The sequence below is a fragment of the Notolepis coatsorum genome (assembly GCF_963971535.1).
Source record: "Notolepis coatsorum genome assembly, chromosome: 1".
Classification (NCBI taxonomy): Eukaryota; Metazoa; Chordata; class Actinopteri; order Aulopiformes; family Paralepididae; genus Notolepis; species Notolepis coatsorum.
In genome coordinates, this window is record NC_140165.1 from 78,462,388 (window position 1) to 78,474,288 (window position 11,901).

Sequence of the window (11,901 nt, forward strand, 5' to 3'; positions counted from 1 at the left end):
TACAGAAGGTTAACCTTTTACTACCACACTACAGAAGGTTAACCTTTCACTGCCACACAACATAAGGTTAACCTTTCACTACCACACTACAGAAGGTTAACCTTTCACTGCCACACAACATAAAGTTAACATTTCACTACCACACTACAGACGGTTAACCCTTTCACTGATACACAACAAAGTGTTAACCCTTTCACTACCACACTACAGAAGGTTAACCTTTCACTACCACACTACAGAAGGTTAACCCGTTCACTGCCACACTACAGAAGGTTGACCCTTTCACTGCCACACTACAGAAGGTTAACCCTTTCACTGCCACACAACAAAGTGTTAACCCTTTCACTACCACACTACAGAAGGTTAACCCTTTCACTACCACACTACAGACTGTAGTGAAAGCCAATGTAAGTAAAACATATATATATATATGGGGGGGCGGAGCTAGGCGATCATGGAGTAGACGTGTTTCACGTGAGCTCCCTTCTATCGTGCGAAATATACTTTTCTCCCCATTAGTCTTTATTTTATTTTTATTTGTTATTTGTCTGCTTGTTGAGTCGTCGAGTTTCAACTACTGTCGTCGACTTTTTTCAACTTTCTGCGATGTCGGTGGTGGAGACCAGATCCATGAGCACCCCAGCCGGCAAACTGCCACCGGGCCTAACCTCGCCGTCGCCCGGTATCAGTGAGATAAGCGAAGCTGTACTCTCGGTCATGACCAAACTCCATGCAGACTTTGAGACACGCTTCGCTGAAACACAAAGAAAAGTGCAGGCGGAATTTTTTGATAACCTTCATCGAGAGATGTCAGAGGAAATTAGGTTGGCGGTCGACCCGTTGAAAGACAAGATGGAGTCGCGGCACGTTGTCTCCTCGGCTAATGCTAACGAACTAGCCATGCTAACGACAGAGGTCTCACTACAAGGCGAGAGGATGGCGGGTCTGGAGACCTCCCTGCTGGCTAGGCAGGCTGAAGTTGCCAAACTACAGTCGGTAATTGTGGAAATGCAGTCCCGGGAGAGACGCTACAACATCAGGATTGTTGGTGTACCGGAGGGCAACGAGGGAGGCCGTCTCTCGGAGACCATGCCGGAATTGCTGCAGGAAATACTGGGGAAAGATGTCCTCCCCAGCCCTCCCGTATGTGAATCGGCCTACAGAGCGGGCAAGACCAGTCCTGGAGTGAACAAAGAGCCGAGGCCCATCATTGTCAAGCTGAACAGGCTTCAGCAGAGGGAGCTCATCATGCGGTCGGCCCGTGCCAGAAGGGGTAAACTAAGTCTTGGCGATCACAAAGTGGCCATTTTCGAAGACTTTACGCCGGAGGTTCAAGCACAGAGAGGCGAATACAAAGTGGTCATGTCCAGGCTATGGAAACTAGGCCTGAGGCCTACGCTATTCGCTCCCGCGAAATTATCTGTGCTGGGTAAGGACGATGATCGGCGTTCATTTTGGTCGTTGGCTAAAGCGAAGGAATATCTCGGGGGGATAGCCGAGACTGTAGCTTGATATCTATGTCGGGTGAGTGACTTGGCGATGTGGGCCTGAATACATTGATGGGGCGGACTACTCACAAATGCTTGTTGTCATGCCCAGACATGCTAACTGTCCACTGCCCATCCAAACTAGCGGGGCATCCCAATGACTTCTGTTACTTGCTAATGCTGACCTCATGGTCGTACGTGTGTGTCGCCTCTATGAAAGCTAGCGAGCTAGCTGAACAATGTACAAAACAGATTCTAGCGTGCTAGCCGGATTCATCACTAGCTTACGCGCTAGCCTCGGGCTAGCTAGCAGGCTGTGTCTATCGCCCACGCCGAGACATTCAAGACCCGTTAATGTTTACGTATTTTGGTTGTTGTTGCTGTTTAAGTGACATCGGTTTGCACAATTCAACGGTGATCGGGTCCTTAACTAACTTCTTGTATGCTTTTATTTTTATATCCAGGCTGTTTTGAGCTTTGGGCTCCAGTAGTAGAAGGTCGGTTGAATATATATATACAATATATGATAACAGGTTGTGTCAGGTATAGCTTATTACTATCCCCGGGTTAATGAAGGTGTTTAATTCTATTCTTACATAGGTTATGTCATTCCAGCCGTTGTGCCTGATCAGAGGGGCTGTTACATGCGTGCACTTTGACCATAACCCTTTTTTCCCTTTCTTCTTATTGTCGCTGTTTAAATGACATCTGTTTGCGCAATTTAACTGTGATTTGATCCTGCCTTAAACTATCTGCTGGTATGCTTTAATTTAATTTTGTTTTGAATTTTCCTTTATCCATTTATGCTATAACATTGCGACATTAATACGCAGACTCGGAAGTAGATGGTTACAGGGTTGATGTTGAGTTATTATATAATAATGGCTATTATAGTTGTCTCATGTTAGGGCCAAGGCTCACGGTGGTTTTCGACCGATATCTTTATTGAATTTAATTAAAAATTTTATTTGTGTTTATTGGACTAGTGGGGGTTTAATCAGGGGTTTATCTAGAGGGGGGTCGGAGTGGAAAGCGTCTTATTGGATCCATGACTCCAGTGGGAAATGATAGGAAGATGACCATCCTTAGTGGATGGGGCATAGGGAGGGGATTGGAGAGTGGGTATAGGAGGGTTTATAATAGGACGGGTGGGTTAGGGTTTAGAGTAGAAGGAGGGGGGGTTGTAACTAGGGTGGTATTTTTCTGTGTTTTATGTTTTATATGTGTGTAATTGTTCCTCCTCTGAACTCCTGGGATTGACCGTCTGGGCCCGCCTGGATCAGCGCCTCTGTACTCAGCCTGGCTGCACTGGTATGTTCTCTACGCATTTAGACAAACTCGACCATGGCTAAATTGAATATTTTAATTTGGAACGCAGGGGGTCTTAACGCCCCACACAAGCGTGCCAGTGTCCTTTGGTTATTAAAGAGCATAAATATTGACATTGCTCTCCTTAGTGAGACGCATTTATTGGTGGGTGATGTGTCAAGGCTAGCAAATCGACAATATCACATTATCTCCTCATCCTCAGCCGATGATAAGACGAAAGGAGTCGTCATAGTTACAAGACGTAACCTTGATATCAAAGTCCTGGATGTGTGGTCGGACACGGAGGGAAGGATTACTATAGCAAAAGTTGAGTTCTCTCATAGGAAGATGGCAATAATAGCATTGTATGCCCCTAACACATTTGATTCAGCGTTCTATAATACAATCACGAAGAATATGTTGGAACTTACTGGATACGCTCTCATTGTGGGTGGCGATTTTAATGCGTGCTGGGATGCGGAGATGGATAGGTCCGGGTCCTCTGAAACAAGCGACCAAAAACGGTCCTCTAAGGCCCTCAGGATGTGGGCCCAGGACACAGGGCTCGCAGACCTATGGCGCTTATCCAATCCCACCCTCAAGGATTACTCTCACCTGTCAGCCAGACACAAAACCTTCTCTCGAATAGACTATGCATTCGCGTCCCCTAATATGTTTGATAGTTTCGACGTCTCATTGGTTCCCCTGGCTCTCTCGGACCACAAGGGGATTTTCCTTGTGGCAACCTTTGGCAGGCTCTCCACGAGAGCTCCCAGGTGGCGTTTTAACTCAACCTTATTAAAGAACGATGATTTCTGTTCTGAGTTCAGGAGTAAACTAGCTGAATTCTTGCAGATCAATGTTGGCACGGTCGATGACCCCAGGGTCCTATGGAACGCATTGAAAGGATTTATCAGGGGTCATGTCACACTTTTCGCCTCCAATTTGCGTAAATCCCGGTCAAAAAAACTAGAAGGACTGGAAACATTGTATGCGGACCTATACGCATCTTTGCAAACTAACTATAGTGAACGACTAAACACACAACGTAAGATAGTCAAGAAAGAAATAAACTCCATACTTAAACAACAGTCTGAGTTCTTGATACATAGGACAAGGCAAAATTACTACTTTCACGGCTCCAGGCCTAGCCATCTATTGGCAATGAAAATACGCTCGCATTTCTCGGATATCCCCTCGATCAAGACGCGACAGGCCCAGGGCTGGGCGATATGGAAAAAAATCATATCGCGATAACGATATGATAATTTTATTTTATTTCTCGATATCGATAATTATCGAATTGTTATAAGTATAAAAAAAAATTAAAAAAAAAAAAAAAAAAAATTTAAACAGATGTATGTTTATTTTGCAGCAATTCTTTGTCATTGCCGCCATCTTTAGTGTTACATCCCCTCACACTCCAGTTCTCAGGCTGCAGCTGGTTTAAAAGCTAAAGTAAACCGGCTTCTCTGCTGGCTGTGGCTCCAGAGGAGTTGAACAGTTCTGGCTCTGCTAGTTTATTTTCGATCTTTTGGCGCTTTTTTGGTGGACAAACCACCGCACATGTGCACTGTGACTCGTGACTGGAGTCTAGTTCTGCTAGCACACATAGCCTACTGTGTACAGACGGTTTCAAAATGTATTTTAAATTAGAAAGCAAACAAAATAAATGGACAAGAGAAAAAGAAATCTGAATTTGGTCAGTATTGTCATTTGGACAAGCAAAGCCATTACTTTAAGTTGCAGGCAAGAAAGACAAGTCTGTCCACTGTCTCTGGTTTTAAAACTGCCCTGTTGCAGGTAAAAAAAAAAAATTATTATAAAAAAAAAAAAAAAAAAACGATTTTTCGATTTTTTTTTAATTTCGATATTCGATATCGATTATTAAAATATATCGCGATAGTTATCGTTATCGTTATATCGCCCAGCCCTACGACAGGGTACAGTCACTACTGATTCGAAAAAGATCAACGACACTTTTAAAGAGTTTTACTCACAGTTATATAGCTCAGAGGTTAATCTCGACGACTCTAAATTTGAATCGTTCATTGGCGGGCTTGAGATACCCCACATTTCTGAGGAAGAGGCTAAGGAACTGGGGAAACCGATCACTCTTATGGAACTAAGGGAGACGATTGTTGAAATACAGAGGGGTAAGGCACCAGGCTGGGATAGTATTCCACCCGAGGTGTATTTAGCTTTCTGGGACCAACTGGGTCCATTGATGCTCGATATGATCAATTACGCTATCGAACAAGGGGAGTTCTCAAGAGATGTCAACATGGCGTTGATTTCTTTACTTCTCAAGAAGGACAAAGATCCCAATGATTGTGGTAGCTATAGGCCCTTGAGTCTTCTCGGGGCCGATTTAAAAGTGTTTGCCAAGGTGCTGGCCCGCCGCCTGCAGAGATTTATGACGGTATTGGTACACTGCGATCAAACTGGTTTTATCCCGGGGCGCCTGGCTGCAGATAATCTTAGGAGGCTGTTGCATGTAGTCGATAACAGTAAAGACAATACAGCTCCGTCCACAGTTCTGTCTTTGGATGCCATGAAGGCGTTTGACAGACTAGAATGGTCATACCTGTGGAAGGTACTTGAGGTCATGGGTCTTGGAAAGAATTTTATTCATATGATTAAAGTCCTGTATGCCTCGCCGTCGGCAATGATACTGACAGGCAAAAACTGTTCCACACTTTTCCCAGTCTCCAGATCTTCTAGACAGGGTTGTCCTCTGAGCCCAGGACTATTCGCGCTTTCCCTCGAACCATTGGCCCAATTTATTAGGCAATCGGAGGACATCGTCCCCATAATGATCAATAATACACCACACAAAATTGCTCTCTATGCGGATGACCTACTGATTTTTATAGATGACCCTTCCCGGTCGGCCACAAAATTATTGGGAATAATCGACGACTTTGGTAAATTGTCAGGCTTTAAGATTAACTGGAAGAAATCAGCCTGCCTACCTCTTAATGAGCTGGCCAAGGCGGTGCGACTACCAGCTGATATCCCCATAGTGGAACACTTTAAATACTTAGGCATAGAGATATTCCCTACGCTGAGTCAAACTACTAAGTACAACTTCACGGGTAATAAGATAAAATACGCCAGGATCTAGACAGATGGTCGTCCCTTCCTAACTCCTTACAAGCCCGAGCTTCCATAATCAAAATGAACGTCCTGCCTAGGATAAAAATACTTAGGCATAGAGATATTCCCTACGCTGAGTCAAACTACTAAGTACAACTTCACGGGTACTTATGATGAAATACGCCAGGATCTAGACAGATGGTCGTCCCTTCCTAACTCCTTACAAGCCCGAGCTTCCATAATCAAAATGAACGTCCTGCCTAGGATAAATTTTGTTAGCTCAATGCTCCCCCTGCCCCCTCCAATAGACCACTGGCGCAAGGTACAATCGATGGTATCTAAGTTTATCTGGAATAACAAACGCCCGAGAATCAAAAGAGCTACTACTCAACGTAGGAAACAAGATGGGGGCCATGCAATCCATGATTTTAAGCTTTATTTCTGGTCCTTTTCACTGAGACCTCTGATGTGCTGGCTAGACTCTGTAGATGCTGTATCTTGGCGCTCCTTAGAAGCGGCGGCGGTCTCACCGCTAAGATTGCAGGATGTGGTGTACTCCACTGTCCCTATTTCGAAATGCCGACTGAGGTATGGACCGATCATAACTCACGTGATCCAGACGTGGCGTAATGTACAGAAGTCGGGTTAAATGCCCATGGCACCTGGACTCTCCAATTTTTAATAACCAGCAATTACTTGTTGGGCACAAGCCGGTTAATATTCCTCAATGGCAAAGGAGGGGGGTTCATACTCTGGAGGATATTTATGATAAGAACGGCCTCTGTGCGTTTCAGGACTTAAGAGAATTTTATGATCTTCCCGGCGAGTCCTTCTTTCTTTACCTTCAACTAAGGTCAGCGCTGAGGGCGCATGGCGTGCCGTGGGCTCAAGCTTTGCAACCACACCCCTTCCTCAGGCTCATAGTGGACAGGACGACCTCCAGAGGGTTTGTCTCAGACTTTTATACGCTCTTAATTCAGTCCACGTATAAAAATGTATCATTGGATACAATCTGGCGTGTGGATATCCCGGAGTTGGACCCCGAGTTTGACTGGGATGATGTTTGGGCAAATGTGGCATTGTCTTCCCGCAACCCCAATCACCAGCAAATTCATTTTAATTATATTCATAGGACCTATCTTACACCTAGGAAGCTATTTGCTATGGGACTGATAACCGACTCTCGGTGCAATTTGTGCTCTCAAAAGGCCACTGGCACTTATATGCATATGTATTGGGATTGCCCACCAGTGGCCCGCTTCTGGAGGTCAATAGCGGACAAACTTTCAGATCTGTGTGGCTTAACTATCCCATTCACAGCTGTTACGCTACTCCTGAACGATATAACAACACTACCCGTGTCCGTACAACTGAAAAGGGTTGTCCTAGCGGGCGTCACAGCGGCGAAGAAGCTAATAGCAATGAGATGGAAGGAGCCTGAGAAGCTCACAGTGATTAACTGGTCCCTAACACTGTTGGATGTGATTTATCTTGAGATATCCACGGCGCGGGTGATTGGGGTGGGGCAGGCTGGGATTGACCTATGGTTCGCAGCAGCTGAGAAGGTCAGGACCGCCGTGTGCGGCTGAGCGGGGTTGGGGTGCTTGTTCGGGGGAGTCCGGCGGTCTTGTGGGAGGGGGAGGAGGAAATGTCTTGTCTGTCTTGTCTTTTGTGATGTCTTGAATTTAACTAGGGATTTTATTGGGGGGCAGCTATTTAGCTAGTTCTTCGCTATTTGGTCATCTATTAGATAGTACCCCTGGAATTTTGAATTTAAAATTTAAAAAGGTTGAACTCTTTTCTTTTCTTTTTGTCTTTATAATTTATAAATTGTTATATTCTGTATTATTATTGTTTTTGTTATTTTCCTGTGAAGTTCTGTGTATTGTGATTGTGATTAATGTGTTGTCTTGTTTCATGTAAGTAATAATAAAAAAAAATTGATAAAAAAAAACATATATATATATATATATATTTTTTTTTTAGGGGGATGGACTGGGGGGTAATATAATATATATATATTTTTTTTTAATCTGAATTCCAGAGATTAAAGTAAGACATTTACAAGAGAAACATGATATTTTCTAAAATGAAAGTCACACATTTACAACAAAAAACTCTATGTTCAATTATCACATGTCCTCCGGAATGATAGGAATCTGGTTAGAAATCAGCCAAATGCCCCTTTAATGTCTCAGAGAACTGTTCAGTTTCTCAATAAAGACACTGATGCAAGGAGACTGACAGGAACCTGAGCCAATATGGCTGACAAAGTCATGTGTGCCAGTGTGTGTATAGAGGACTTACAGGACAGAAGTATGTGTTTTCAGCGATGTGTTGAGCTACTCTGGGCTCAGAGGCAGACAGAGACATTATGAGGAGAAGAGCATCTCTGGCCTGTTGGCCCACTTCACCTTGTCTGGAGAAAATACATAAAGACATATATAAATACATATATCTCTGGCCTGTTGCCCCCCACTCACCTTGTCTGGAAAAAAGACATTTAAACAAATATATAAACACATATCTATAGACCACTGCACTTCCGCGTTACATTGAGCTCATGGGAGAGCTCAAACACTTTACACTTTATATTTATTGGTAAAGGATTTGCACTACAACTCGTACACCTTACTGTAAATTGTACCTAAATTGTACCTCATCCCATTTCTGCTCTGCACTATATAGTATTGTATATTAGTACATTGCATAGTATATTGTATATTGTATGGTAACTCAGTTACTTCTATTCTGCATCGAACATTGTACATATGTCTATACTGAACACTGTGACCTCTATTTTTACTTCTATTTGACATGCTATACTATTTTATTTCATACTTATCTTGTCTAACACAGTCTCTGGAGCGAAACAGTAAGAAGCATTTTGTATAAAAGTATTCTGTACTTCTGTATGACAACTATTAAAGAAACTTGAAACTTGAAACTTGAACTTGGGGGAGAGAAAATGAATGAATGTGGATGAGAGCCTTGACATTAAGTGGTTGTAGCTACGGCTGTGGGGGTGCTGGAGACATGATCCAATAGACTTTTATACGCCTGAGTCTCCTGAACACGGAGAGAGACCAATCCCGGCCGAGCTATAGTCGCTTTTTCGCACATATTCCCAAACTACACATGCGCAGATTGATAGACTTTAGACTCCGTGGGCAATCTGCGCACGTGTAGTTCTCGGGAGTAGGTGCGAAAAAGCGACTATAGCACGGTTGAGAAAGTGCCGATCTTGGGATTGGTCTCTCTCATTCATTTTCTCCCCCCGCTCTCTCCTCCATGATTTCAGAATCCCGGAAGTGTTGCGGTGGTCTATTGCTGCCTGCCTGGAGACAACATATAAATAAATATATGAAAACATATATCTCTGGCCTGTTGTGTGTGTGTGTGTGTGTGTGTGTGTGTGTTACTGTACCTGTGTGTGTGTGACTGTACGTGTGTGTGTGTGTGTGTGTGTGTGTGTGTGTGTGTGTGTGTGTGTGTGTGTGTGTGTGTGTGTGTGTGTGTGTGTGTGTGTGTGTGTGTGTGTGTGTGTGTGTGTGTGACAGTACCGGTGTGTGTGTGTGTGTGTGTGTGTGTGTGTTACTGTACCTGTGTGTGTGTGACTGTACGTGTGTGTGTGTGTGTGTGTGTGTGTGTGTGTGTGTGTGTGTGTGTGTGTGTGTGTGTGTGTGTGTGTGTGTGTGTGTGTGTGTGTGTGTGTGTGTGTGTGTGTGTGTGTGTGTGTGTGTGTGTGTGTGACAGTACCGGTGTGTGTGTGTGTGTGTGTGTGTGTGTGTGTGTCTGTGTGTGTGTGTGTTACTGTACCTGTGTGTGTATGTGTGTGTGTGTGTGTCTGTACCTGTGTGTGTGTGTGTACCTGTCTGTGTGTGTACCTGTGTGTGTGTTACTGTACCTGTGTGTGTGTTACTGTACCTGTGTGTGTGTGTGTGTGTGTGTGTGTGTGTGTGTGTGTGTGTGTGTGTGTGACTGTACCTGTGACTGTACCTGTGTGTGTGTGTGTCTGTACCTGTGTATGTGTGTGTGTGTGTGTGTGTGTGTGTGTGTGACTGTAACTGTGTGTGTGTGTGTGTGTGTGACTGTACCTGTGTGTGTGTGTGTGTGTGTGTGTGTGTGTGTGTGTGTGTGTGTGTGTGTGTGTGTGTGTGTGTGTGTGTGTGTGTGTGTGTGTGTGTGTGTGACTGTACCTATGTGTGTGTGTGTGTGTGTGTGTGTGTGTGTGTGTGTGTGTGTGTGTGTGTGTGTGTGTGTGTGTGTGTGTGTGTGTGTGTGTGTGTGTGTGTGTGTGTGTGTGTGTGTACCTGTGTGTGTATGGTATGAGTAGTGAGAACAGCAGGAAGTTGGCTGCCCCCTGGTCCTCACTTGTGTGGAAGAACAGCTCCAACACAGAGGGGTCTCTGACCAGAGCGGCACACAGCTGGTTCAGCAACAACACCAACTCAGACTCTACTAAACCACCTATATCTTGAGAGGAAAGGGGGGGGGGGGCAGAGAGAGGGGGAGAGTGGGGGGGGGGGGCAGAGAGAGTGGGAGAGAGAGAGGGGGGGGAGAGAGAGAGAGGGGGGGGGCAGAGAGAGGGGGAGAGAGAGAGGGGGGGAGAGAGAGAGAGGGGGGGGGGCAGAGAGAGAAGGGGGAGAGAGAGGGGGGGAGAGAGAGAGAGGGGGGGGGGGCAGAGAGAAAAGGGGGAGAGAGAGGGGGGGAGAGAGAGAGAGAGGGGGGGGCAGATAGAGAAGGGGGAGAGAGAGGGGGGGAGAGAGAGAGAGGGGGGGGCAGAGCGAGAAGGGGGAGATAGAGGGGGAGAGGGGGGGCAGAGAGAGAAGAGGGAGGAGGGGGGAGAGAGGGGGGCAGAGAGAGAAGGGGGAGGAGGGGGGAGAGAGAGGGGGAGAGAGGGGGGGGCAGAGAGAGAAGAGGGAGGAGGGGGGAGAGAGGGGGGGCAGAGAGAGAAGGGGGAGATGGGGGGGAGAGAGAGGGGGGGGCAGAGAGAGAAGGGGGAGGAGGGGCAGAGAGGGGGGGCAGAGAGAGAAGGGGGAGGAGGGGGGGAGAGAGGGGGGGCAGAGAGAGAAGGGGGAGGAGGGGCAGAGAGAGAGGGGGAGAGAGGGGGGGCAGAGAGAGAAGGGGGAGGAGGGGCGGAGAGAGAGAGGGGGGGCAGAGAGAAAGGGGGGAAGAGAGAGGGGCAGAGAGAGAGGGAGAGGGGGGACAGAGAGAGAGGAAGTGAGAGAGAGACAGAGGAAAAGAGGGAAAGAGAGAGAGGGGGGGAGGGGGGGAGAGAATGACAGATATAGGGGAATAGAGAAAGAGAGAGGGGAGAGAAAGAGAGAGGGAGGGGGGACAAAGAGAGGAAGTGAGACAGAGACAGAGGAAAATAGGGAAAGATAGAGAGAGGAGAGAGAAATAAAGAAAGAGGGAGAGCGAGAGAGAATGACAGATAGAGGGTAATAAAGAAAGACAGAGAGGGGAGAGAAAGAGAGAGAGGGAGAAAGAGAGAGAGGAAAATAGGGAAAGACCAAAAGAGGGGGAGAGACAGGGAGGGGAGAGAGAGAGAGGAGGGAGAGAAAGAGGAAGAGAGGGAGAGACAAAGAGAGTAAAGGAGTGATAAACAGAGGGGGAGAGAGAGATAGAGCAAGGATTTATTTGGTATAATGAGTAGAATTATCTAAATACCTTAAAAAAACAATGTATAGACTCATGATATGATGATATGATATGATACATTTATTTATATTGCACCCCCCAGCCAGCCGGGGGCGCAACCGGGAAAGAAGAAAACAGAAAGACAGGAAACAATACAAAGAACTGACAAAAATACATGCAGGCCATCCAAGCAGACAGAGAACAGACGGACATGAATACAAACATAATCCCTCTCAATCTTGGATCTTGACTCTTGATCTGCAAGGCCTATCTTGAGTGTTTGATCTGCAGATTGATTGGTACAGTTTAGTACAACCTTGTAATTAAACACCATAATGTTGTGCTCTAGTAACACCTAGTGGCT

General features: G+C 45.8%; 1 protein-coding gene across 1 annotated transcript in view; it reads right to left on the minus strand.

The window, feature by feature from the left end:
* LOC311238677 (FHF complex subunit HOOK-interacting protein 1A-like) overlaps nt 1–11,901 on the minus strand; it is a gene marked incomplete at both ends in the record, with an annotated part of 100,026 nt that overhangs the window by 84,518 nt on the left and 3,607 nt on the right. The window contains 2 exons of the mRNA XM_084326830.1: nt 8,202–8,313; nt 10,208–10,370. Coding sequence (XP_084182956.1) covers nt 8,202–8,313; nt 10,208–10,370 — 275 coding nt within the window. The remainder of the gene's footprint in view (nt 1–8,201; nt 8,314–10,207; nt 10,371–11,901) is intronic.